The sequence below is a fragment of the Electrophorus electricus genome, chromosome 15 (genome assembly GCF_013358815.1).
Source record: "Electrophorus electricus isolate fEleEle1 chromosome 15, fEleEle1.pri, whole genome shotgun sequence".
NCBI lineage: Eukaryota > Metazoa > Chordata > Actinopteri > Gymnotiformes > Gymnotidae > Electrophorus > Electrophorus electricus.
Window position 1 is genome coordinate 5,987,682 of NC_049549.1, and position 27,999 is coordinate 6,015,680.

The window sequence follows — 27,999 nt, forward strand, 5'->3', positions numbered from 1 at the left end:
AGGGAGAGACAGCTGGTTGGCTGACCAAAGAGGAGAGGCAGTAGGAGATACTTAATAAGGAGCTATAAGGTTAATGAAAGGCTTCAACCTGAACAAATATCAGGATATCTGCTTTGGAGTCTTTTGAGTTTCTCCAAAAACACACTATGCTAGAGCTGAAAAACTCACAAAAACAAGAGGTGCTGTCTTTAGAAAGGTGTGACTTCTCACTCTGAAAATGTTCTAAAGTAGAGAACATAGCTCAACATCATATGCATTTCAATGGATTTAATTAACTGTAAAGAGAAAGAGACATATGCTGCATGTGAAATTTGCCCACCATTTTGATAAAAGGACAAAGGCAGAAACAGGGTGACAGTGTTGCACATTTATTTCACGCCCAACAAAGTGTTAAATGTCCACAGACATTAGAAGACACAAGTCCAACACTCAAAGAACTTCAGCACCGAGTCCACTACAGCCTATCTATTTATGGTATAAAGAGGTTACACCTGTGTGCCAGACCGTCCACAGTTTGGTTTATATACACAGCTGATCAGCAGAAATGTAGATGCAATTACAGTAGATGCACTTAGTTTAGATGAAGTGCCCTGGAGTATTGTTTCATACTGCAATATCTGAATGAAAGAATGAAAGAATGAATGATAAGATTATTTAACAACAACCTCCAAATGTCCTGTTCATCTACAATATGAGTATCATTTGTCAATATAGTTTGTCCATACTGCACTCATGAATCCGTTCTTTCAAGACCAGGCTGACAAGGCAAGGATTTGCGTGCATGACAGTGTTTATGTAGACGGTGGTTTCTCAGATCATCAAAATAATACAGTATAATCTGTCCTAACTAGTATTTGTTTGCAAATGCTACTGATATACTGTATGGAGGTAAATAAGCATTGATGCATTAGATTCAACTGTTGAATAAATATATACAGCATGCTGTCACACACATAGCATTATCTAAGAGACAGAAAGGAATGAACTGAAAGGATCTCGATCAAAGCACTGAGAGGCATCGCCAGAATGAGGCCAGTTCTCCAGTCTCATGTCACCAAATGCACCATTTTAAAACAAATTCGGATTCAGCTGAAGCGTTTTTGTACCAAGGAGGGTCGATAGCAACATTAAGAGGGTTATATAAAAAGCAGCATCCATGTCTCTGTCACTTTAGAACCTGCTTGTCTCTCTGCTTTTAGATTTGTGCTCTGTGGGTTGGCTGGCCCCAGGCACATAACCCTTATAACATGCATGCACCCACACACACACACCCACACACCCACACACACACACACACACACACACACACACACACACACACACACACACACACACACACACACAAACACTAGTGAACTGCTACGGTGAATGACTGGCTGCTCATTCACCACCGCTACATTACCACACAAGCAGGGAATGCTTGAATCAACATTCTTAGTGCAAAGGTGTCTGGGATGACTTTTATATACCCTTTTATATAATTACATGAATCTTGGAGTCTCATACAGGTCTGCACATCACACATTAAACACATTATCAATTTGGTTTAAGTATATGACTGCTTTGTCGTTGAACATTCTAAAGTTAAGAATAAAACTTTCAAATAAAGTCACAGGAATTTAGGGGCTTGAAACAGATGGGTTTCTCATTTTCAAACTATAACACTGAATCTGGGTTTGCCCAAAATCTGGTTACTGCTTATAGAGACCCAGTGAACAAGAAGTCACATTAGTCACTCCCTTCAGTAAGGTAGATATTACATGCAGGGTCAGTAAGGGCAATTAAAGCAGTAAACATGTCTGCCATCAAAGAGGAACTGTTCTATAGGTAAATGCAAGACTGTAATAATTATGTGATAAATATATTTTTGAAAATTCTCTGGAATTGATTTTATCTGAAGAATGTAATATAACCCATAAATACCCCTGCATCCAAGTGTTGTAATATACCATCAGTTTGTCAGTGAAAGAACTGTTATGAATGTGCACACTATAGTAATGTTTTTCTCATTCCAGTTATAAACTAAGACTATCAAATTAAGCAGAGTCAAGTTTTCCTTAGCAGCCGAAAGGTTTGTGCAAACTAACTTAATTAATTTCAAGAAGAAGCAAAGTATAGTAGGCTTGATAAATGATCAAAGCTCACCTTCAAAAGCGCAAGACTAAAACATCTTTCTTAATAAACAAATAATGTATATAGTAAAGTATGTGTCTTAGTTAACAAATAAAAAAACACAATGCCAATAAAAAAAAAAAAAAGTAATACAGACATTCATTCAAGTAATAACCCTCCTGTTAATAAATATGTTAAAAGGATCAGATATTCCATTTGGATATGATTATCATAATAACAGATCCTCTTTCAAAATATCTACAGCCTTTTCCTGTAACCAGTCCTGCTCAACCCCAAACATACAAAAAAAAAAAACACCTCAGTGATTGGATCGACTAGCCCTGGGTATGGTGCGATCAAAGCGACAGGACTCTACAAAAGCGCTCGACATCTAAACCTGTGGAAGCACACATACCAAACTGAGCACTGCGACACATTTACACAGCAGCTGAACCCTTTACATTTCAAAATGGGGGAACTTTTGTACAATGCTGCTTTCCCCTAATAATCACTACTAAGCAGTACTTGTAGGGAGGTTGTGAATTATGGAGAGTTACAGTACTTATGAACTGGCAGAGTTATCACTTTGCTATAGGGGTTGTTTCACACACACACACGCACACACACACACACACACGCAAACCCACCCACCCATCCTTGCATACACACATGTGCTCACACACATACGCACACACACATTCTGTAGTTGGGAGGGAGAGCCCAGGAGAGTGCAGAGGCAGGCGCAGTAATGGGGGTGGCAGGCAAGGGACACTCTGCACAATCTCTATTTACACTGGTGTCATCTCAGGATGTTATCAAGGAGGAACAAAAGATTTTCATTCTTGGTCACATCCTCATGTGTACTGACTTTTTCCTGGAGAGCTTTGACCTGGGAAGGAGAGATAATCAGTGAAATGGATCTGAACAGGAAATAACAGCCAGTTATTAATATTGCTCCAAGTGTGCTGTTCGGAATATGCTGGCATATAAACTAGAAAATACTGTCTCATAAGGAGGCCAGCTTTGCTGATTAGTTATTCAAAATATCATAGATAAATAAGGCTTATTTGAATTCTCAGTTGGAATCAATATATGATAGCAATTGCCACATCATGCCGAGGAAGTCAAGAAGGTTTGAGTGCATGAACCCAGTAAGAAGAGGCAGTGTCATCATGGGCTACCTGATGGTGCCAGCCAGCAGTGGGTTGAAAGCATATAGCCAGTCATGCATCTCTTTATCATTGCTGGCCTGAAGGAGAATGCCCCTGTGCTCAGTGCAAACGGCAAACGTGTTAGGACTCTGCAAAGAAAAATCACACACACACACACACACACACACACACACACACACACACACACACACACACACACACACACACACACACACACACACACACACACACACACACACACACACACACACAAATGAGCATACAGGACCACATCAGCAGATAGACTTTATTCAGTCTTTTCTCATGTATTACTGCCAATTGTAGAATTATTGCGTACAACCCTCTTTTAGAATAATTCTGTTGCAAGCCCAGATGACATAACAGAACGGCAGGATATTAATGATGTATTGCACCTTGCGTGATGTAATGGTCGATTAAGGCTAGAAGTGGCAAGTTTTAGCAACTTGAATCTATCTAATGACACTTCCAAAGCCATGGTCTTTTATGTAGGTCACAAGAAATATCAACTGATAAATTAAATCCTTGGCAACATGTAAAGCAACATCCTAGCTTCCAACCTCCTCCACCCCCACAACACCATGGCAGTAGCAGAAGGGACCCTCACCCTCAGCATGGTCTGCTGGTCCTCGCTGTACTCCACCTGAGCGGAGGACAGGTTTATGACTGCCCTCTCCACACTGTCCCTCTCACTGCGGTACATGTAGACGTAGGGCCGGCGCACCACCACGTAACGCTTCACCCAGCCACTGGTGTGGGGCTCCAGGAAGTGCAGGTAACCTTTCTTTGACACAATGGGGCTGTAGCCACAGCAATGTGTCACTTTTGGTTGTGGCTCAACAAATATTATTTTGAAAACTTTTCTCTTTCCTAATCAAATTTTAAAGTTTTGCTTGTGATAAATTGATGAACATTTTTTTAATTTCTAAATTTTGCTTGTGTACAACCCATCTATTTGTCTTAGGGGACATAACAGTTTGTGTCCCAAAAAAATGCAGAAAATATCAAACCAACTGCTCTTCTTCAAAAAAGAAAGTGTAATTTTACTAATATGGTTTATTAAAATAGTTTAATTCACTAGTTTTAACTATGTGTCACCCTAATTAGTTCAATTAAGTACATACAATTAACACGAATCCATTAGAACACTCACAGTCACAGTGAACTCAAATAAAACAATGCAAATTCACAATTATTTTTTAAATAAACAGTATATTTTAGTAAACTGGAATTGTTTTCATTTTAGACCTTCTGTGCTCAGCGATGTCAATCTTTCTTTAAATTCAAATAAACAAAAACTGATTTGGCATAGGAACTAAGCCAAGAGGAAACACTAGTTTTGGGGGCAGTACCTGACACGGATCTCCTGGATGTTTGGGACAAAGGTGCAGGAGCGAACCTTCCTCTCCTCAGGACTAAACGGGTCTAGATCAGGGCTGGAGGCACCAGAGTGAGCCTCCATACTCCTGCAGACATGTGTGCACCCCCCCACACACACACACACACACAGACACACAGACACACAGACACACACACACAGACTATATTGAACATGGGAACATTGCACATATTTTTATTCTTTACTAACAATTAGTGTTCTTATATTAATTTAACCGTCTTAATAATTATTACAATTGTTTCGCACAGTAAATAGTATGTTTGACAAAACAAACTGACCTGAGATCAGGGTTGCTATAGTGACTATCCACCAGTGATGGGCAAGTAGTGGACGGAGTGAGTGTGCTCAGTGCAGAGGAGGAATTGTCTCTCAACAGTGATGCAGACATCTCTGACAGCTAACATGCACACATACATTTGCACATAGACACACACACACACACACACACACACACACACACACACACACACACACACACACACACACACAGCACAAAAGAACACCTTAAACCATCCCCTCTGACCTAATAGTATAATATTCAAAATTTTAAGCTTACCCTTAGGGAAACTACAACAGTAATCAATGGTAGCCTAGGAAATGCAGGCAGGCAGGCAAAAGGACTTGCATCTGGTGTCAGATGAGTGGAGGAAAAGGCTTACAGAGGCTCTACTCTAAATGAGTCAACGAGAGAGGCAGCGGTCCATTATTCCATTCTGAAATGAACAAATGGATGAGGCCATTCTGAATATGGTAAGGTAGAGCATGCGGAAAACCCCTCTGTCTGAACGAGGCAGAGCTGAAGAGCAAACAGACTGCATTATTTAAATGCAGTGGAGTGGGAGAGCAGGTTTAAAACTGCTCTAGCTAAATGAGGTAGAGTTTGGGCAGACAAAGAGCTGTTCTGTCTTAAATGAGGTAGAGCAGCAGAGCAGACTATTAACTGCCCTACGTAAATGAAGAAGAGAGGCAGTGTAGGGTACTGATTCTGCCTGATTGAGGTTGAGAGGCAGGGGAGGCAGAGAGCCACTCTGTGTGGATGGAGGAATGAGGCAGGGGGATCTGAGGCAGTATAGGCTCACCTTGCTTTCACTGGCACTGCTGCTCACCTGGCTGTACTGCCTGTTGAAGGTGTGCATGAGCAGTCGAAGACACTGAGGCAGAGAGAGAGACAGATAGACAGACAGACAGAGTAAGAGAGAGAGAAACAGAAAAAGAAAGAGACACAGTTACGCCACCCTACCCTCACACAACAACAGTGCAAGTTGCTTGCATACATAATTACCTGTGCCAGTCATTTAAGTCCATTGTGACATCATGATATTTATAAAGATTTAGTCCACACACAGAAAACTATAAATAGAAATGCATATAACAGGATGCTGAATCATTGCACCATTATCTGAGGATTTCTGACTCAGTCTGGCTGTGTACAGTAGTCAGTGTCAGTGTCAGTAGGTGATAGCGGGGCCACTTGTCACCTTGGCAGCCAGCTCTCTCTGCCTCTCGTTGGGGCTGTCCAGGCCCAAGCCAGCTGCTGGGTGGGAACATGGGCTGAGGGCCCTGGGTGACTCCATCAAGTCTTTACTGCACAGAGATTCCTGCTGTCCCAGCAGCAGAGAGGCCTCCAGCTTCTCTCTCAGCAGTAGGTAGTGTCTTGTCTTCTCAACCTGTACACACAGACACAACCACAGACACACACATTACTCAAAGCTACGGCAAAAAAAAACACCCGTCATAGGCAGGCACTCATCAAAGTGGAAATAATTACTTGTACTCCAGCTTGACATCCACAATGCATCAGCATCATTCATCACATCGCTATTATTTTATATTGCCTAATATTTTCCACAGCAATGTGCGACACAATCATGGGAGGGTGCCACACCTCCTGCAGGAGACTGAGCTTCTCCAGCTCCCACTGGTGATCCAGAATCAGGCTGTCACTGCGAGGCCTCCAGCCTGCCAGGTTCTCCTCTCCACGCACGTACGCTACCGAGGTGTCCAGCACCCGCCGGCGTCTTCTCTGCATGCCTGCACCAGGAGGAGAAGAAGAACAAGCTGGAGCCTCTTGCCTACAAGTCTCCACTTTTAATTCTAGTGACCTTCCTGTACTAGTTGAATGGTTTTCCAACACTCTATGTGCATGTGCATATATCAGAGTTGCAGTTGAGACCGTAATGTTTCCAGGGTGTGTTTAAAGACAGATCTAGAGATAGACTAGTATGGATTTCTGTCTTGATCATGTGTGTCTTACCTGGGCTTCCAGCATCTGCCAGGTGACACAGGCTTAGCTCATAAACTCCAGTTACACGGTTACTGAAAAACACACAGATACATGCACATGGGTTTTCAGTGTCCACAGCCAACAAACTACAGACAATGTTTCATCAGCATGGGTGCATTTGTTCCCCAACAGATTTTCTATCTGTATGAAACTGAGTATATTTTTAGACTGGGATCTTGAGGTCAGTTCTTACCTCTCGGAGGGCCTGAGAGCTCCAGTGCTGAAGAGGTTGCGGATGGAGCGGGATGCAGGAAGTTTTGCATCTCGTGAGTAGAACACCATGCAGAAGTCCTTGGTAATAACTGTAGGCTGAGAGCAGTTCTCCATCTGGAATAGGTGAAGGTTTTTTTTTTTTTTCAAAGGGATCTTTGAAATCTCCAAATTTGCCAAGTTTTTATGAGTTTAGAAACGGGCTGTGAGCAAATACTTGTCAAAAATTGCTGAAAATCAGCAACGTGCCATTTGCAAACTAATCAATGTAAACAGGACTATTTCAATTGTTCTCTTATTGTACTATTATACTTTACTAGTGTTTCTTTGCCCCAAGATGCACTGGCATTCAGTCAAGACCTTTAGTTAACTTTTTTAACATTTCAACATGGAACACAAAATAATGTTGGCCTACCTATTTTTGTTTACACTTTATTTATTTTCCATTATCCCATTCTTCATAAGCTTCATAAGCACTTTTCCATAAACAACACTGGCTAAAGATATCAGATTATTTAAATTTACTTTGTAGAAGCATACACAAAATGAATCTATAGTTTCATATTCCAATAAATAGGCAGTGTCATGAGGAAAAAAATGATATGGTTCTTATGTTTGCATGTAAATAGCCTATAGCAGACAAATGCATGACAAAATTCTAGTTAGGTCCTTAGCTACCAACTCTATGATACCAGTTAAAAAAACATTTGTATCCCTGCTGTTTGGGTAGTCTTGAGACACAAGCTTCTACACCATTTTAGCTCCAGTCTGCCAAACCATTATCAGATAGTTGTTTCCAGATTCAGTTTCAAAACTAGAAATACATGTGGTGGGGAGGGGACTAATGGAACTAGTGATCTTAGGACTTCAGTGACCTCACTGGCTCCACTGACCTTCACTGACAGCTACATATACATTCCTAGATTCATTATCTCTCTTAAGGTAATAATCACCTAGTGGTAAGATTCCTTCTCTCACCCACTTTGGTGCATTAACATAGGAATGCACTGAAGGAGTGTGCTCACCTCCAGGTAAGCTGAGAGGGTGATGTAGATTTTCTCTCCATAAGGGGTGACCCGGTTTAGTAGCAGAGAGTTGTGCATAGAGCTATCCCATGCTGCCTCAAAGCGGTAAAACGTCCTGTCAGTCAACCCATAGGGAAAAGCAGTATATCAGAAATGTAAAAAATATATGATATATATCTTAATGCAGTCTTACTGATCCTGGTTTTTTGTGTTTCCTCATCTAAAATTATAGATTTAAGAAATTACAGGCATGTCATTGCAGCATGTCAGAGAAAAAGAAATTCAAATAAAAACAAAATACCTATGGTCAATTCCCAACGATACACTGAGAACAAACAGCAAAAAGATGATTGGGTTAGAGAACTGGAAGTTAGAATTGAGACAGATCATGGTGTTTGGTGGTTGGAGAGGGAAAAGCTCTTAAGAGCATAAATTGAAAAGGTCAATTAAAGCTTTTTGTAAAAAATAAATATATTACATAAGAAAAAGAGCAAACATGAAATATCAGCTGGTGAGCAACACTGCAGAAAAAGACAAGCAAGCATACAGAAATAACTTTAGGGATAGAGGAGATATTTTTCTATGACTCTATTGTATCTGTGTATATTTTGAGCTCCTAAGGTTATTATTATTTTGAGCTCCTAAGGTTAACTGGGGTTGTACCTGTCATCATAACAGGGCCTTATGTAGCCCATAGACAGGACATTGAGGGACAAGATGTTGGGGTCGATGATGGTCTCATCTGCCTCGGGTGTGTTACGGATACGCCCTGAAGGAGAAAGGGAGACATGCTGAATCATTCCAAACCCTGTGGCCATGCACTCACTCTGCACACCACGCCTCCCCTTCTGGTCTATGCTATAAAAAAAACTACCATGTACAAGAAGTGATGAGAACCTCTTCTGATTACTCACCAATAACCAGCTCTTTCACTTCCTTCCATTCAATGTCACTGCCGGTTTCATGTGCTATTGTCACTGTGATTCTTCTCTGGATTCCCTACAAAAATGTTTTGACAAGACAAAAAATGCCATCAAAACCCACATGTGCTATATATAGTGAAACAGACCCAGATCAGTTAAGAATGCCTTCACTAAAAATCTCCAGACTGTTAATTAAATGTTTTTGCACAGACAGACAGGCTGGCTTACTTGGTGCAGCAGGAATGTCCCATGACAGGGCATTCCTCCTCTGTGGTCCACCACTGCTGGGATGTAGCTGGACAATGCAATAATCGCACAAAAAAGAAACCATTATGTCAGGCAGAACAAGGCCAAGGCCTGGCTGTTTCATGCATGGTGGGGTAACAACATACTCACTCTCCATTAGCCTCAAGCTCACATATCTCGAAGAAGGCCATTAGGTCATATTTGCAGTGACACGGTCCAGCTGAGGAGCGAGTCATTGGACTTAGTTTGGTGGCCGGCACTGTTAGACAGAGGGCATCATTACTGATGATAAGAAGAAACCTGATCACTTGCTTAATGTGCTTAAAGTACTTCATAAACAAACACCATAATCATTGTTTGTGATTGATATAATGATAACCATGTAAGGAATATGTAATGAATATAGAAAACAGAATAATTCTTATTAATCCAGCAGAGATAGAGATAGATGATAGTGTGAATTGCTCACCTGGCTTGGATAAAGGCATAACCCGAGGAAACTGCCTTCTGGATGGGCGCAGAGGACTATTAATGCACACAGATATAGACTTATTAAATGTAAACAATTATTTAATTTGTGATTTGTAAATAAACATGTAAAACTCTATGTTTAATCAGGAATATGACATTGGAAGGAAACGATAACACCAAAATGTTATTAAGAATTAGTTCTGACCTGATTAGATCTTTGCATAGAGGAGGAAAGGGCTGTTTTTGGTAGTGCCCAAACACCTCAAACACAATAGGCTGACTTTTGATGTACTCCACGAAACACTTTGTGACCTCAACGGTGATCTGGAAGGATATCAAAAGAACAAAAATTTTCATTTGGGCTAAATTACAGCAACCATGCCCAAGTAAGCAACTGAGTCATGTACAGAAACAAGTACTGCAGGGTTGACACTCACATTCTGGACGTGGTAGAAACCAAGGGGAGGCCCTCTCCCTGTGTTCTTCAGGGGCTCTGTTGAGAAAGCTTCATCATGTCTGTGGATGAAGCTGAAATCACAGGAACCACTTAAACAGTAACCACCAACACAGGATCGTCCTTAAATCTAAAACTTTTGAAGTACATAAAGACTCTTCATCAAAATTATAATGAGGTCTTTAAAATCATTTCAACATTTCCTAGACCTCATAAGCTGATCCGTAGCAACTTTTGCAACTATTACGGAGACCTGCCGGTAGAGCACGCACTCACTTGAACTGGCAGAAGATGTCAGCGTACTCGGCCGAGATACTGGAGGCCTGGAGCACAGTGACCCTGAAGGTGAAGGTGCTGCCGATCCTCAGGTGCTGGAGTGTTTTGTCCTGCGCCAGGTCACCTGAGCACTCACCACCCTCTTTCACAGGGCTATCAAGAACATCAGGTGTGGCTGTAGAGGAGCAACACAACAGACGGAACATCAGACCCGCAAAACCAAAATCTATAGAAGACTGCAGAAAGTTGTCTAGACTTTTCTCTCCTGTTTTAGTTCTTCAACACTGTACCTAAGCTTATTTTTGTCAGACATGTTTCTGTGCTGCAATTTAAACCTGCTTTTTCTTTGTTTAATTAATTTTTTTAAGGCTTTGACAGCCCTAATTAAAGTTCACCTACAACACAGACGTGGTTCTGTGCCGCAATTTAAACCTGCTTTTTGTTTGTTTAATTAATTTTTTAAAGGATTTGACAGCCCTAATTAAAGTTACACCTACAACTCAATAACAAGTAGAAAAATTGAATATTATTCATTTGGGGCTGAATTTTGACCAAAGTACAACTATTCACTATTACTTACTCATGACTTCTTTTTTCCCTGATATTAAAAGAGTGTAATTTATTTTGGCAATTACTTGCGCAGGTGTTGTTGTTGACCTCGTCGGCAGACAGACCCACATCGGAGTTTTGCCCCTCTCCCTCTACAATACGTAACTCTTCCTGAGAGGTGTTGGAATGGGACATTCCACCAGAACATGTCTCTGTCTGAAACTGAGCACAGAACAAGATTGAATATACATTCAAGGTCGCATTTTAACAATGTCTAATCTCACTAGATTCATTCAGTACTATTCCAAGCTAATATGATGGTTTTTAGAGTGGTTATGTAGTTTTAAAAGTTGTTATGAACTCTCAGAAGCTCTATGAAAAGGAAGCAGACCTTCTCAAACTGCTGGTCTTCGAAAGAGATCTTGGCAGTTCCTGACTGTCTTACACCTGAACCATAGTCCGGAGCTTCTTCATCAGCTGCAAAGAGAAAATCCCGAATTACTGAGACCCAATAAAAATGTCTAATTAAGCCTTCTCACATTGGAAATACATGTTGCATTCATTACTGAATTATTTTTAAAGAGAGAAAAGGAAGCATACAACAATTGTCTGATGAGACACTCTGTAGGTGGTCATACCTGAAATGGCCTGCACCGCCACACGGAGGAATCCCTTCACTTCACCCTTCTCACTCACTATGGCAACCCGGTGCACCAGTGGCACAGGGTAGAGCAGGTTACTCAGGTACACAAAGGCCCTGCAGGGGGAGCAGTGGAGCAGAGAGAGAGGGGAGTCCAGGGTTGCAAGATGGAAGATAAGGGTCAAAGGGTGGTGGAAACACAAAGAAGGAGATGAGTTTATAAGTGAAAAAGGAACACAGGGCAAGGAAATAAAGGGTCAACTGTAAGAGTTAATGCAGCCACACCGCCACTGGACAACACAATACTGAGACACAAAAAAGCAACCAAACGAGAAACTGCTCCAGCAAAAGCCAAAAAAGGTGCCCGATATTTCTGCTGCTCATCTCTCAAGACCCAGTGAGTCCCCCCACCCCCCATTCACAAAGAAAAGACCCAGTGAGAAGAGTTAGTATGCTTTTGTTTCTTTGTGTGGAATCGGTGAAGGGTTTCGAAATGCATGCGGACTACACCACAACCAACACTCCTCTCACAAACAGCATTCTTTTTGGAACACAGGGGTTATTTTAGAAACATTTCAGCATCTATGGCAAAATTTCATTTAGTTCAATTCAACATTTTGAAATGGGTTAATATTTTTTAAGAGTGCTAAATTCAAAATATACAACCTATAAGCTACAAACCTCATTTTGCTCTGTTTCAAATGATTTATCATCAGATTGAGTTTAAATTCTCATTTAATTTGAGTGGGGTTTTCCTGCCAGCACTGAATCCCAATCAAGGAGTGGGTGTGGCAGGAAGAGTCCAAGAACGGCAGGAGGGGTGCCAGAGGGGAGGAGCTTACGACAAGATTGGTGAGGCGCAAAATACAGCATGCTCAGATAAACAAAAAATATATAGTGATAAAACAAATCCCAAATTGGGTTTCATTGGACCAAATGCAAACTGGAAAGCAAAAAGAAAAAAAAAATTATCAGAATGACATTAACATACATGAATTTAACTCCATAAACTCAAAAGTAAAATTAAGGTCAATACACATCACAGTCTTTGGATGTTGCATGTGTGCAAGGGAGTGAGAGCATGGAAGCCAATCCCCAAAAAAATAAAATTCAGGATAATTTTTTAGCTCTGGCATGCCTCGCCGAGACTGCTGCAGTCGAAACCAGCTCTTTCATCTAGAGGTTCACAATCACCAGTCAGTTATGCACAACCATACCAAAACCCACAAAGTCTCCTGAAAACATAGTGGTTGCTTCAAAAAGTACATAATACAGTTGTAAAATGTTAAATTTTGGTAACATACTTTGGCAAAACCCTTTTTGTTTTTTTGGGGTTTTTTTCCAAATTATTTTTCTCCCACAAACAAAGAAGCTGCCAGGTTGAGGACAAAGATAAATAACTTGTTAAATTGTTATTCAGTAACTTGAAGAAGGTCCTCCTTGAGCTCAATCCAAGTAGCTAAAGCATGTAAAAATGAAACTGCACACAGGACATTGAGCTTTTGGGCTAAAGATATGCCCCATGCACCACAAAAGCCAGCACAACAATCTTGCGGCCAAGGGAGTCACCAGAGGTCTGTTTCAGTTAGCATCTCTTTCATTTTCTCTCTTTCATTTTCTCTCTGTCTTTCTCTCTCTCTTTCTTGATCTTATTCAATTACAGCATATATTGTACAACAACCATAATATCCACCATTACCCCTTTCTAAATGATATCCATCTTCAGAAAAATACAAATATGAAAACTGTATTTAGACCAAGCCTGGTAGTACATGGCAAAAAGCATGTTGCATATGTTAAAACACTTGTATATTACACCATCAAAACTAATATCAGTGGGATGCTGAACAAGCCTTAAGTTGAAGCATAAATAGGTATATATCCTACCAATTAATGTGTCTTGGCTTGCAAGTCAAGGTTGGCCTAAACATTTAACAATTAAAAATACTTTTAGACTAACAGTTGCATCACAAGACCAGATGTGGAAAACTAAAATAATTCTAGTCAAGCTACATTATCTGATTACACCACCACGAGTGTCTACTTCAGCAGTAATGTCTTACAAGAGCTGCTCACTGAATAGACGCACAGTGTAGATACAGTGTGAGTCCCAATGTGAAAGAGCTAGTTTCCTCTGACAGCAAGCTCCTGAAGCCTCACCAACCTTCCTACTAAACAGAACAGAGGCCAGCGGTCGTAAAAGGGGTCCTGGCCTTCGTTGGCGCTCAGGCACTGGCGCCCCTCCTCCCGCACTCTGCTCAGTTCTGAGCCCGCGTCCTCCATAAAGATCTCATCGTCCAGGTCCTCCAACTCATCCTCCTCCTCCACCTCCAACTTCCCATAATGCCGCTCGTCTGCGAGCTCGGTTATGTCAGAGTCAGGGTCGGAGTGAGTGGGGGAGGGGGTGGGATCACTCATGCGCTCGCTCATGCATGTGTTGAGAATGGGGGTGCTGGTGCAGCCGGAGACATGGGAACTGGGTTAGTACAACTCTACAGGCACCCACACAAACACACATATATGCATACTCATACACGCAGTCACACAAGCACTCATGCTCTCACACACAATCACACATACACACACAGGCTACTCAATCACATACACAATAATCATAACTTATTCGCACACACCCTGTCTTACACAAACGCGCACATATAAACACGTTCACTCTTATATAGACACACACGCACACTTTCCCTCTGATACTTGCACGCATACATTGAGCCATTTGTTGCATCCAGTCACAAACCCAGATCTACCGTTTTGTGCTGAGATAATAATTTTGTGTATGAAGTGATGATCACACAAAAGCTTTAAACCACTAAGGTTTAATTATAGGCTGGCGATAATATGTTGTAATCATATAATTGATGACTTGGATCAATTTTGAAAGTAAAGGCTATATGTAGCTCAATGCTTCATTCAAACTCCGATCACTGTTGCTAAGCACAATCTAAACCATACAAACATTGTACTGTACTACAGAGTGGAAGGTAAGGCAGAAGCTCAGCTGCTGCATTTCAAAGCAGTGACGTGCATGCCACACACACACACACACACACACACACACACACAAAACCCAGACATACACAAACACGCATACATTGAACAGGTTGGGTACTGACCGGCCAACGAGGCGGAACCAGGGGAAGCGGTCATAGAAGGGGTCACCGCCGGTTAGTGCATGGTCGCATTCCTCCACGGCACTGCTGGGTACCTCTGCCGCACGGTCGTACATCTCCCTCATCAGATCCAGCCTCTGTCTGCAGGGCATGTGGCCAGAGTGCATTTAAAACCAGCACTGACTCCATGGCTAACTCTGCTAATAATGAATGAACGTTACTTATCCAAATTCAGCAAATACAATCATTGTAAATGATCTCCATTAGCTTTCATTCAGGGTTAGCCATGTTAGTATTTTTGGCCTTGTTGCGCCTTTATTGTGCCTCTGTAGCATAAAACTTAAATTGGAAAGTAAACTGGCCCATCCAGCTTTTAACAAATGGGGCAGTAGCTACCAACCCACCTCCTGTAGATCTACCTTCCTGCAGGTTTCATTTGCAACCCAAATTTCTCACACCCAATGTGGCTAATCAAAGACTTCTGATGGCAGGTTAGGGCTGGAACAAAATTACAGAAAGGTAGATCGCTGTCTGAAATGGGTCAGAGTTGGAAAATAACTGGGTAGGATGACCGACCTCCAAGAAGAGTGCTGGTAAGACTGATGTAGGCCAGTAATTATTTTCACACAGTGGCTTACTGTTGGATGTGGGCTGTTTCATCATACCTCAATTTCTCTAAGGTCCAGTAGTGTGTTGCCCCGTTCTTCTGGTCTTGCACCTCCACAGCTACTATGGTACGTGGGAAGGGTCTTTTCTCACGGTCCTTGGCTATGCTGGGGGGCAGGAGATCAGGAGGAAGTGGAGAATAGAGGGTGTCCGTGAGCAACACAAACTGGAACTGAACCTGGAGGAAAGAAATAGTCAGCAAAGATATAGATACCGTGTTAATAATAATTACATATTAAGAATATTAAAAGAGCTTGGCACTTGGCACTCTCAGTGGAGCACTATTAGTGGACCCACTACACAGACAATTTTGCTTTTATATAGCTTCCCATACACCTGTACCAAGTAGTGCTAGAAGGTGGGATTAAAAATGTGGAACATCTGGTGGGTTGAGAACTGTGCTATATAATACACTGTAAGAATGTGTAGTAGTACTGTTGTATCGTTTTTTCACTACAGACTACTCCTTAAATAATTACACATTATAAAAGGGGGAAATAACTCAAAGATCTTAAGATGGAGCTCAGAGAAGTTCCTGCTTTGTGCTAGAAGGATGGACACCACCCCCAGCCTGCATGCTGAAGATGCAAGAGTTAGATGTAGAGGTCATGGAGAACAGAGAGAAGACAGGTGGATAGAGGGGTACAAAATTTCATCACAGGTAATAATGGTGAGATGGAAATATTTCAGCCAAGTGTGTGTTTCAGGTGTGGTCCTTCTCTCAAAAGTCAGTCATTGCATCTGGTTAATATCCAAAGCGAGACCTCAAATCTACACTACATCAGCAACTATTACACAGTATTATCAATCCTTAGCCAACAAGAAACATCAGAGGTGCTCACTTTCTTCTTGAGCTCCACACTAATGGCGTTAGCCTCTTTGAGAAAGATGGCATTGCCCCAGAGCAGGTCCCGCAGGGAGGTGAACTGGTAGAAGCGCCATTTGCGGAAAGCCCACAGTGCCAGCTCAGTCTCACGCTTGGTCCATGGCACAGCTGGGAATAAAAACACACAACACATTTAAACAATGGCTGGCGTTAGAGAATGTTAAGAGATATTTAGGAGTGTGCTCTGCTCATGGGGTTGTGAGTTGGTACATATACCTGAGTGTAGTCAAGTACACACAGGTGTGATAATGAATATTCCTCACCTTCTTCTTCCAGTTCCTCTTCTTCTTCTGTGGTTTCTGGGTAATACCTGGAGTCAACCTGTTTTTGGAGAGCCTCCAGCTTACTCTCATAGTCCTGAGAGGGAAACAATGGGTTATATATCACTTTTCACTTTACGTTTTACCTGCCATTCTTTTCAGTCCCCTGTCTGGAGAGAGATATATAGGGTAGCCAAACAATGACTTACAACAGATGTGACATCATCAAAACCAATCAAAATATAGTTCCCTTTGAATGTCCCACCCCTGCCCAATCTGGTTGCTATACTTTCATAATACAAAACACTAAAAAAAAAATTAAAAAAAATTCTGCTTTGCCTACTTTCCCGACATTTTGTGATTAATGACACAAAGTGATCAGGTGGCCGTATTCTCCACTTTCCCCACTTTTCTTGCCATTTTGTAACTGATGTGATTTCCTTATAGAAATTTTCAATTAAACCAACAGTCATAAAATGCTATAATAAAGATTAAACTATAATGGTAATAAAGGTAGAGTATAATAAAGATTATTCAACTATGAATCATAATTTAATTAAAACAACACACTCAAATAAACAAACTGGAATGCTATAATATTCAATGCAACAGGCAGCATGAAATATAAACATTATTCATTATAATTCAGAATCAAATAAAAGGAACGCATCTTACAAATGACAAGATAATAACACATCTTACAAATTACAAGATAATAACAGCAGACATTAATCCACATTAGTCATAATTTAATAATAATAGACCATTATGATTTTCCACATTAGTAATGGCAAAGAATGGACTATAATAGGGCTAATTAAATAAACATAAGGAAACAATAATTAAAACCAAAACTGTAATATATAACAGGAATAATAGGACCGAGGAGGCCTCAGTTAGATGATGGGATGTAGAGGTTTACAGGAAAATATTAATTTCTGATTGGTACTTTTGAAAGTGGTCAATCAATGTTTTAATTATCATCTCACTCCAGCCCTACCTCTCTCCCTCCCTTGGCTAGCCCTGCTTACCAGTCTCTGCTGCTCCAGAAGATTGCTTGCCTCTTCCCTCTCCCTGCGATACTGGTCCTCAAGTTCCTGCAATCTGCATACATGACATAAGATCATTCATAAGATGAAACGGTAGTGGCTATACTTGATTTAGACAGAAGCGAATTTTGAGCAAAAACTATTTTTCCATATGGACCATATTGATATAACCTGATGCTACATTCATTTGCAGAGATGATTACCTATTGGAGCAATGTGAGACTAAGCCTATAAAACAGTACAAAGTAAAAGGTTGTGAGATTCAGGATGGTTTGTCAGTACAAACATGCAGGATACCCAGAGAGTTCATTTATTACCTTAATTTTCCAATGGTCATTTTGGTCATAATTACTGAAGACTAATAATGGTTTAGCATTGGTTCAACTGACCTGAGATCAGAGAGTTTACTGAGAGAGAATAACCTCCTACCTCTTTTCCATCTCTTGTTTCATGTCAATGCCTTGTTTCTCCAGGAGCTCTCTCTGGGCGAAAGCCCAGTCCACGGGCTCCACGGGTGTCTCGGCACAGGGTGTCCTCTCTCGCTCCTGTCTCGCTTGCTCTGGGTCATTAAAGCGGAACACATGGCTCTTCCCCATGATGATACGGTTCCCTGAGAGGGACATAAAACACAGTAAAAGGTTATTACTCAGGTTAGTTTCTCCAATATTGTGATTCACCTCAAAAAAGAAACAAACACCATAATAAGTGTTACATTCATGGTTAATGATTATCAGTCTGCCTTAAGGACTCCTATGCATATCATAGTTTTTGAATTCTCCCTGTTCAAGCACAACTGATTTAACTCATAATCTAATTACCAAGCCTTCTAAGAGCTGAGTCAGGTATGTTAAGCGGATGAAGTCTATTTAAGATGTCAAGTGCTTTGGGTCACTTTGACTGGTAAATACTGCTATAGACAACATTGCATGGTTTAGATTGTGCTGAGCAACAGTGATCGGAGTTTGAATAAAACATATACTAATACTTTGACCCCTTGGTTTGGTTAAAGGATTAAAACACTAAGACTGCAGTGGAGTTTGAGACAGGGACTGTGGGCTCACCTGATCTGAGGACTGTGGGCTCCGTGACTTTCTTGCCATTGACATAGGTTTCTGCGTCAGAGCAGGGCTCCAGGACCACCACTCCCTCTCCCAAGGAACTGGTGCTACTTGTAAAGATACAGTGCTCATCTTTAATGAAGTGACCACTTAGGACAATGTCCTGCCGACAGCTGGCATCCTCACGACCAACCCTGAAGAGAGAGAGAATGAGAGAGAGAGAGAGAGAGAGAGAGAGAGAGAGAGAGAGAGAGAGAGAGAGAGAGAGAGAGCATGAGAGAGATTCCTAAATAAGAAAGACATGGTGGGTACAAGGAAAAGGCTGCATTCAAGTGTCTTAACTGATTCATCTTATTAAACATTGAGGCAGTGTACAGCAGGGCCAAAAGGTAAAGGAATATTTAAAGAATAGATTCATTCATTGAACACACATGTTCAAAGAATAAAACTTAAAGAATAGACATCAAGTAATTCACAATAATTCACATTTACCTCAAGGTTGATTGCTGACAAAGAAATTGGATTATAACATATGGTATGTTTTGCAGGAGCACACCATGTCTTCAGACAACAGTTGTGGCTTAAAGAATGAATGCAGAACTTCAGAAAGGGGAAAGAACTTGGACTGAAGTTCTTGGTGGTTTTTGTTTGTACTAGAAGGCCAGACTCCCTATAATGAAGATCCAGGAGTAGAAAATTGTGTGGGAGTGGTACTGGTCAATAATTAATATTAGCTAAGTTTCAGGCATGGACTTTCTCTACAACACCAGTAACTGTATAACTCCACTTTGAGATTATATTGTACTTTTAAAAAACCCTTACTTTGTGATTCCATCTTTGATGTAGTACAGTAAGCATTCAGACATCAGTGGATCTTCATTTAAATTGACCAAATGAGGTGTCTGAAATACAGGAACATGGACATAGTTACTGACATCTTTTCTGTCAATGAACAACATATGAATGAAAATCTTGAAGGGTCTCTTACTTTTTTTGGAGAAAAGACTCCAACCGTGCCTCCATCTTCTCTAATTGCCACTCCCATTTCAGCCAGAAGAGCCTCCCTGCATAAAACAAAGAACAAGGCTTATGTATACAAAGCATGCAGACATCTGAATGCAATTATTGACCACAGACACAGTGTGTGACCTCTCCATCCGGATGGCCTCTGTGCGTCTGAGCTTCTCTTCCCAGGTCTCATTGAGCTCTGCTATAATCTTCTCAGTTTCCTAATGGTAGAGGAAGACATAATGAAAAGGATCACAAACAGCTATTCAGTTTTACATGTGTACATATTTGTTGTTATACGAATAGTGTACTGATCACTTGCAATATATTAGCATGATCTATACCCAACAGCTGTGTGATTACTATTCTATTCATTAACAGTTTTCATATTTCTGACAATTTTGCCAAAGATTAGTGCATTCTTCTATCCATTCACTTATACTGTCATCAACTAAGCATCTATTAAGATATCTAGTATGTATTACCTAGCTATTCATGCATTTATCATATTCATTTCAGTCTGAAGACCATCCATCCATCCATCCATCCATCCATCCATCCATCCATCCATCCATCCATCCATCCATCCATCCATCCATCCATCCATCCATCCATCCATCCATCCATCCATCCATCCATCCATCCATCCATCCATCCATCCATCATACTCCCTGATACCTTCAGTCTCTCGATGGCTTCTTCACTGCCAGGGCTGAACATGATGCGGTCATTAAGGTTGCTGACAGAGCCAGCCCGACTGGACAGAGCGGAGAGAGATGGAGAGGGACTCATACCCGTCATGGCATTGGTCACTGTGGAGAGATCACCTTTTTGATTGAGAGCTTAGAGACCATTTACATTAGGACAAATCTGCCAAGGACGTTTTGGAGAAAAGAGAAAATGGGAGCACAAGTTTGGAGAACAGGAAGTGGAAGTCACGGCGAGTCATGGGCACAAGGAATGGCGGGAGGAGGAAGAGTAGAAAATAACCATGAAAAGCACAATGAACATAAATTTGAGGACTCTTAATTTGTGAATAGGCAACCAGTTTTTCTCTCTAATATAAATCACGCTAGACAACATTTGAAGAATGATCAGCCTTTTATGATGCCTCAAATTCATTTCAGCACCAAATCCATGCCTGGGGTCAAGACCATACAGCTGTTTATAAGGCCCATGCTGATCTGCTAAAGCATGAGAACAAAGGGCCAAGCCAACAACCAAACCTTACTTTCCTAACTAAAAATCAACCCAAAGCACTCACATCTGCAAGTTAGCATAGCAGCCCTGGAACACAGTAGGCAATAAATCTGTATGCTACATAAATTCAATTCAATGGGTTGAATTGTGCAGTTTGCAAGCATGCTACAGTGCTCCAGTGCACCCTGCTTTGGCCATAGTAAGCTGCAAAGCACTGGATGCCAAAATACACACATTTCAGAGCAGGTACTCCAGGCCCAGGAGAGCGATACGCTGAGAGACAGAGAATAGAAAGAGGGAGAAAAAAAGACACAAACCCTCAGTAATAATCATACACCTGTCCTTCATAGTACTGGCGTTACCAGTGGGTCTTAACACGAAACTCAGCATTTACTGCACATCCTTCGATGGACATGTCATGATTTGCATCAGAGAACAAGGGACGAAGAAAGGCATTTCTCATCTGCTCCTGCCCTGTATAGAGTCAGAGAAGATAGAGTCTCACTCTCAATGATGTCACCCAGCCCCTGGGCATAGAGGAGGTCCTTCAGCCGAGCCACCTCCTCCTTCAGCTCTCGCACCAGCCGGTTGTTGGGGTCCTCGTTGATGACGGCGTTGCAGCGGATCTGCTTGGCACGGTCAGCATATCTAGTCAGAACCATGGGGCAGAACAGCCCTAAGTGCTCATACAAACATTTTCAATTACATTTGGCTTCTTGTGCTTATCTTTCTAAAATTGTAAAGGTATGCTTGGTTAAATCATTACAAATTTTATGTAAGGCCAACGGGTTTTCTATCAAGCACTTACAGCATACCTAAGGCTGCTAATTCACTGGGTTGTATATTATGAGATTATAAGAAGATTTTTATGATCAGCCTTGGTTGTTATACTATACTGTAATATTTTGTGGAAAACTGACATTCATATCTTATGCCTAAACTCTTTTTGTAATGAGTTTTATTAAGACACTTCTAAAGAGAAAGTTAATTTAACAATGTTGCACGAAAGAAGTATTAATGATTTCTAAAGCCAGTTTCCTGTAAATAGTCCATATTCCTGGACTAAATTGCAGTGCCAATGGTGAATCACCATAAGAAATTATTTTTAATCCAGGTTTAGGATTAACCTGGTCCTGGGAGAGTGGCCCTGTATGCATTGGTTAATTTAGGCTTACCTAAGGGTGCTGAGGGTCTCATCATAGTTAATATCAGCAGGACTAAGAGCTGCTACCATGGCAGTACGTGAGTTTCCGCCTAACCAAAAACAACAACAACAACAAAACAACAACAACAACAACAACACAATGTTGTTTGTAAATACATATATAACAAGTATAACAATACAATCATGATAATACAATCCTGTTATAATCTATAACTGATATTCAGTGTACTTAGTGTACTGACAGAAATAATTTTTAGTGGAATGAATTCATATTATTGAATATGGGATACAGATGTAAGATGTGAATGCTCAGACAGTCTTAGACAGTTTCTTTAAAGTCATCTTAGACAGTTCCTTTAAAAGTAGATGATTTTGGAAAAAAATATTTAAACTTATCATCCCAGAACTACACTATTGCCAGATCTATTTCTAACACCTATACATGGTGGGAAAATAATAATAATAGTAATAATAATAATTTTTGTTACAAAATGCCTCATACCAAGATTCTCCCTAAGAAGCCAGGTGAGAACAGAATCTCTGTAGGGGATAAAGCTCTCTGCTTTCTTCTTCTTTTTGTTCTGCACACAAAGAAACATCACAGAATGTTAACACTGCAGTTCAATGATCAGCAGAAGATTAAACATGCATCTTACCTTGTTTGGTAGAGAGTCCTACAAGGAAACAGAATAGAAGAGAAAAAATATTTTAGGTATTCATGAGTGACGAGTCATCATTTGTAAATTAATGGTAATTATTCTCTCTGTACTCTTCTGATTTCTCACCATTTCAGCTAAAGCAGAAATCACTTTGCCCAGTGTCGTCAGGGACTTATTAATATTAGCTCCTTCCTAGAGATGACAGAAAAATCAATGTTATATGATCTCGCAGCCAAAGCATTTCATGTCTTTACCAGCAGTCACTTGAACTTTACTTGAGCCACTCAGATGGGACACTCTGACAAAACAAAAGGCTGTCATCCTCACACGAGGCCAAGAGTCTCACCTTCAGTCTGGTACCTTTGGCTCCAGTGGAATCAGCTCTTTCGCTGCCTGCCAAGTCCACTAGGCTGATTTTGCTGACCTGCGTGCACAAGCAAAACACTTTGCATCCCAGCCAAATGATGCACTCTAATACACACAAGACTGCATGATGGTTACATCTATATTTTAGGGAGCTGTTATCTAAGATGGCCACAATCTTTCCTGTAACTGAGTAATAGAGGTATCATTGGGACACACCCATTTAGGAAGGATAGTCGACTGTACCTTCTCAGAGGTGTTTTCTGTGTCACTGTCATGCCGCTTCTGTGTGAAGATGATGTTGAAGACAGCATGAGAGCGACTGCTGGTCTCATTCATGTTTGTAGCTGCCACAGTTCTGAGACAAGGAAAGAAGTTTGGGTATTGTGTAAAGCAAACATGTATATTTAGTTGAAATTAAATATTCTATTAATAAAATTCTAAAAATATCTAAAAGAGTGAGACCATTAGGTTAGACAGCACTGTCATCCCCTACTAATTTGTTATACACCTACGTTTCTGTACATTCTATACAAAAGAGGAAATTAAGCAAAAATAACTTGATAAAAAAAAACATGACATTATTTGTAAGAAATGTTATTCCCTGATATGAGGACACAGGGTTTCACAAGGTTAAGAAACTTCATCAGACTTCTTTCTCTGGGGTTTATTGAGTCTTGCATGAGAAGGTGACACATATACACTTGCCTGGCTTTGTTTCCGGAGTCCATCAGGTCTTGGATGTCATTGTAAGACGTGACGGCGAGCTTGGACAGGTCCTCCACATAGGGGCCCATTAACGGATGCTCTCGCACACGTAGGTTCCCCTTGTTCTTAGGGTTCAGCAGGTCCCGCACACGCTCACAGTAGATCTCCATGTAGCTTACCTAATGAGTTACAAAGAATAAGCCCACAGCTGAGGTGGAGACTCAGACAAAAAAATCAAGTAAACAAAATGTTTATGAGAATGTTTTTACCTCTACCGAATACGACATGTTGTTGTCATTATTGTAATTAATCTTGGTGAACAGGTCTTCACAGAGCTGCCAGGGATTCAAAAGATGTCATTTGTTTCTGAAAAGCATTTAATTGTCTCTATAAACTATTACTGTAATTCAGTACCCTATCAGTAATCTGCTTAATAACTCAATATTATCAATGGTCTTTACCAGAGGTATTATGCCTTGTTGGTCTTTCTCCTGTTTGCCCATCATGGTATATGACTTTCCAGCTCCAGTCTGGCCATAGGCAAAGATGCAGACGTTATAGCCTTCAAATGCATGCAGGAGCATCTCTTCTCCAATGTCTTTATACACCTGTTTCTGGCAGGCATAGTTAACATCTTCTGGCTAGAAAAAGCACCAGGAGAGAAAAAAAAAAAAGATATCTGAATACAATATTAATAGAAGTGCGTCTTCTGTGATGATTAATCATGTCTAAACTATGTAGTCTGAACCTGAATTACAGACATAAACAGAAGAAAACTATGAAAAACTATTAGATCAAGCAATTAGTATTAGACATTATATAAGAATCTATTGTTTAAAGATTAATTTACTGCTGTAAGTTAACTGTAGAAACAAGCATTGGTTTAGCTCAAACTCACTGATGTGTGAGACCAGTAAGAATAGTCGAAGTTGAAGCTCTTGTTCTCTTTTGGCTGTTTGGGGTTTATGATTGCTGGAAAATAAGAGAAGTTACTCAGACAAAACCTCAGAATTCAATAAACTGTGGCATATTCATTCAAAAAGATGAATATTCCACAGCTGTATGCAGGATGCACCAGGTAGCTTAAAAAGCCTCCAGTGAAAAGGTACTCTTGAAGAGCACAGTGCTAGTAATGCCAAGGTCATGGGATCAATTCCCAGGGTGTGCATAAACTATCATCCTGATAAATGTATAAGTTGCTCTGTATAAAAACATCTGCCAAATAACATGAGGTGCTTATTTGCACCTTTGGCTATAAAGGTGAGGCACTTGTTTGTACCTTTTCCCAAGACAGATGCAAGCTTACGTATATTTAAAATATTAATTTGTTTCATTTTCTATTCGTGATTAAGGTTGCTTTGGCAGAAGCAGTTGTGTTCTACTCAAGGGCACTTTCAAGACACAGAGGCCCTGCAAAAAAGAAACGTTTCTGCAAAAACAGGTCAAAAGCAGCACTTCTGGTAATGGAAGCATGTAGCAAAGGCTCTTGGAAATAAGGAATATGGAAAGGACTGGAGCAACCTACCACCTTAAATTCCTTCAGACTGCTCAGAATGTGGAGACCCTGTTATGGAAAATGTGAATATTCTTCTGCAAAATTAACATTGTACTTTCCTGAAGATGCAACATTACCCATACCTCTTTCAAAACATGTAACAAGAGGCAAGCTATGTCCTGCTTGTGGTCATCAGCAGAACATCTAATATAATTAAAATCTCAATTTCAGAGCAGTGTATTGTTTGTAGGCATGTAGCTGGCAGACTGGTCCTAGAGTGTGTTGTACATGCCATCACTGGTTGTGGGAATGAGGTCATTAACCCGAGCCGCCTCCCCCAATAGCACAAAGCTTTGCAGTGTGGTGATCATCACTTCGCATCTGGCATCAGCTGACCCTGTTTACCCACACACTAAACACAACAATGAGCGGTTCACTACTCATGGAGATGCAAATACCATTAAATCCTCATTCCAAAAAGAGCTTTTGTCACTGTGCATGTAAGGAATACTGGAAAAGACAGCAATGGATATTGTTTCATCTTAAGGCACTGTTTTGAAATCAGTACATTCTGGGACTAATGGATTTCTGGTAACCATGAAACTGGGCATTCCTACAACATCTAACTCTCCATTGATATGCATGACCTCTCATGACATCCAAAAAAACACATGACACTGGAGATGTATTAACATAAACTCTTTTATGGGTATTGACAAGAGACTGTATCAGTGAATATTTCATAACAGCATCATCCAACATGACCCATCATGAAGCATTTGAATCATCTCTAGCTCAACAGCTTTGCCAGAGCAAATAGTTCAATCAAGCTGGTACCAAGAGGCACCTTTAAGCTGAACTAGTGTTGGCAAAACATGGAGGCACTCACTGGTAGTGTTGCCCGACATCTGAATGATACATTTGCTCTCTTTCCCGAGCTCTCTGGAGTTGAAAGGCCGCACCCTCACGGCCACCTTGACGGAGGCTCCCGCCATGACGACGCACCGTTGGAGCTGGACGCTGCTGCGGGCCGAGCTCTGCTGGGTGGAGGGATGGAGCAGATGGGCCACAAACTCAAGGCCACCCGCCACCTGAAAGGCATTGCACAGGGTGCAAAGTCAGCACAACACCATGTCAAACTAAAACTGGAACACTGAGCCATTACTCATAGACATTTCGCTGATGTCAAGATCCTATGCATGATGTCAGTTTGTAAATAATCTCACAAGAATAACGGTGTGGTATTTAAGAGATTCAAAGATGCTTAAAAATAATAAATGGTTTAGAAAAAGGATAATCATTCACCAAATAATAATATAGACAATATGTAAACAAACCCAAGGTGAGGTACTTAATGTTATAACAAAAAAGTGCTTGTTGTTAAGGCAGATATCTGAGCAAGATGTAATAATCAATAACATGTAGAAATACTAATACTAGAAAACCTTTGAAAAACACCCATCTTCAATTAGTGGTATCTGGTTTAGAATTGTTTTAAGAACAGCCAAGCAAATATTATATCTTTTGTATTTAAATAAACATTCTACACTCATCAGTCACTTCATGAAAAATACACCTTGAAGGTGAAAGGTTAGATTCTATAGCACATCTTTTGTGAGGCACAGTTTGCATTAGCCACCCATCATTAGTGATGAATTTCTGACTACAGGAGTAGTGCCACCACCACGTAATGTTGTGATGAGAAAGAATATTAAGGAATAGCAGTGGTCCTGTAGTCACAAACTGGCCAGTGATTTTCAGAGTAGAGAGTAAGAAGTATACTTCCTTCAGGTTATAACTGTACACTACAGGTATACATTATAGACATGTACCTATAAGATATTCTATAAACCTGCCAAGGAACAGGGTATGTGTGGCTAATAAAGTGTCTGGTGAGTGTATGTGTAACACAAAATCCTCATCACTTTACCAACACGGGAGCTATTTTTTCCATCTCCAAATCTATGCATATAATTTTAATGCCTAACCATAAAACTTCAGTTTTAATGCCTATAGTAAACTTTCCAGCACACAAAGTCACTTCCAAGGAACAGCAAATAATATAGAGCAACATCAAATGAGCCATTCAGCAAGTTCCTTTGAATACATCTACATCTATGGTGCATACTGTTGGTAATCGAATAACCACACAAGAACCATAAACTAGAAGAGTGAATTAGATGAAAATGAAACTATTTTCACTGTAACGTGGAACAAAAACAAAAAAAAGACGCATTCGTTGTTTCATCTGCAAAGTGTTGCAATGCTCTCATGCACTCATCGTACTGCGTTGTTACATGGCCTCGGGCAATTTTTTCCCCCGTAGGTTGGCGGAAAATGCAGGTTACGAATTGGGAAGTCATTAGTCGGATAAAGGCGTGTATCAACTCTTAAATAAGCGCCCAGAGTTCGTGCACCTTATAATGATGTGCATTTTTGAATGATCTTAACGGCGACAGCGCTATTACACGCGCCAGTAAACATGGCCGCACGTTCCTCCAGCGTCGAAATGGGTGATTGACGGGCGCTGGCATGTGATGCGCAGCCCGTGCGTGCCCCTCTTACCCGCCCGTCAAAA

At 40.7% G+C, this 27,999-nt stretch overlaps 1 protein-coding gene across 6 annotated transcripts in view; it reads right to left on the reverse strand.

Annotated features, from left to right (window-relative positions):
- Positions 1 to 347: 347 nt before the first annotated feature.
- Positions 348 to 27,999, reverse strand: part of kif1ab (kinesin family member 1Ab) — a 28,918-nt gene continuing 1,266 nt past the window's right edge. Inside the window, exons 2-48 of one of the 6 annotated variants that reach the window (XM_027026638.2) lie at positions 26,311 to 26,512; positions 24,825 to 24,898; positions 24,388 to 24,567; positions 24,196 to 24,261; positions 23,927 to 24,105; positions 23,465 to 23,576; positions 23,202 to 23,279; positions 22,982 to 23,047; positions 22,853 to 22,870; positions 22,699 to 22,777; positions 22,207 to 22,285; positions 21,537 to 21,679; positions 21,266 to 21,304; positions 20,510 to 20,643; positions 19,973 to 20,052; positions 19,812 to 19,887; positions 19,646 to 19,725; positions 18,827 to 19,017; positions 18,195 to 18,375; positions 17,748 to 17,820; positions 16,720 to 16,813; positions 16,413 to 16,564; positions 15,570 to 15,748; positions 14,908 to 15,045; positions 13,944 to 14,231; positions 11,778 to 11,896; positions 11,531 to 11,616; positions 11,226 to 11,361; positions 10,591 to 10,765; positions 10,298 to 10,388; positions 10,066 to 10,184; positions 9,859 to 9,914; positions 9,540 to 9,648; positions 9,372 to 9,438; positions 9,135 to 9,219; positions 8,884 to 8,989; positions 8,221 to 8,335; positions 7,179 to 7,312; positions 6,956 to 7,017; positions 6,587 to 6,732; positions 6,180 to 6,368; positions 5,781 to 5,852; positions 4,980 to 5,098; positions 4,655 to 4,768; positions 3,910 to 4,102; positions 3,294 to 3,412; positions 348 to 3,001 (exon numbers count right to left, since the gene is read on the reverse strand). In XM_027026638.2, coding sequence (XP_026882439.2) covers positions 2,959 to 3,001; positions 3,294 to 3,412; positions 3,910 to 4,102; positions 4,655 to 4,768; positions 4,980 to 5,098; positions 5,781 to 5,852; positions 6,180 to 6,368; positions 6,587 to 6,732; positions 6,956 to 7,017; positions 7,179 to 7,312; positions 8,221 to 8,335; positions 8,884 to 8,989; positions 9,135 to 9,219; positions 9,372 to 9,438; positions 9,540 to 9,648; positions 9,859 to 9,914; positions 10,066 to 10,184; positions 10,298 to 10,388; positions 10,591 to 10,765; positions 11,226 to 11,361; positions 11,531 to 11,616; positions 11,778 to 11,896; positions 13,944 to 14,231; positions 14,908 to 15,045; positions 15,570 to 15,748; positions 16,413 to 16,564; positions 16,720 to 16,813; positions 17,748 to 17,820; positions 18,195 to 18,375; positions 18,827 to 19,017; positions 19,646 to 19,725; positions 19,812 to 19,887; positions 19,973 to 20,052; positions 20,510 to 20,643; positions 21,266 to 21,304; positions 21,537 to 21,679; positions 22,207 to 22,285; positions 22,699 to 22,777; positions 22,853 to 22,870; positions 22,982 to 23,047; positions 23,202 to 23,279; positions 23,465 to 23,576; positions 23,927 to 24,105; positions 24,196 to 24,261; positions 24,388 to 24,567; positions 24,825 to 24,898; positions 26,311 to 26,416 — 5,340 coding nt within the window. In that variant the 5' untranslated portion in view covers positions 26,417 to 26,512 and the 3' untranslated portion in view covers positions 348 to 2,958. Of the gene's footprint in view, positions 3,002 to 3,293; positions 3,413 to 3,909; positions 4,103 to 4,654; positions 4,769 to 4,979; positions 5,099 to 5,780; positions 5,853 to 6,179; positions 6,369 to 6,586; positions 6,733 to 6,955; positions 7,018 to 7,178; positions 7,313 to 8,220; positions 8,336 to 8,521; positions 8,546 to 8,883; positions 8,990 to 9,134; positions 9,220 to 9,371; positions 9,439 to 9,539; positions 9,649 to 9,858; positions 9,915 to 10,065; positions 10,185 to 10,297; positions 10,389 to 10,590; positions 10,766 to 11,225; positions 11,362 to 11,530; positions 11,617 to 11,777; positions 11,897 to 13,943; positions 14,232 to 14,907; positions 15,046 to 15,569; positions 15,749 to 16,412; positions 16,565 to 16,719; positions 16,814 to 17,747; positions 17,821 to 18,194; positions 18,376 to 18,826; positions 19,018 to 19,645; positions 19,726 to 19,811; positions 19,888 to 19,972; positions 20,053 to 20,509; positions 20,644 to 21,265; positions 21,305 to 21,536; positions 21,680 to 22,206; positions 22,286 to 22,698; positions 22,778 to 22,852; positions 22,871 to 22,981; positions 23,048 to 23,201; positions 23,280 to 23,464; positions 23,577 to 23,926; positions 24,106 to 24,195; positions 24,262 to 24,387; positions 24,568 to 24,824; positions 24,899 to 26,310; positions 26,513 to 27,999 lie in introns of all 6 variants that reach the window. The other 5 variants (XM_035533944.1, XM_027026600.2, XM_027026621.2 and 2 more) reach the window with 5 other exon arrangements.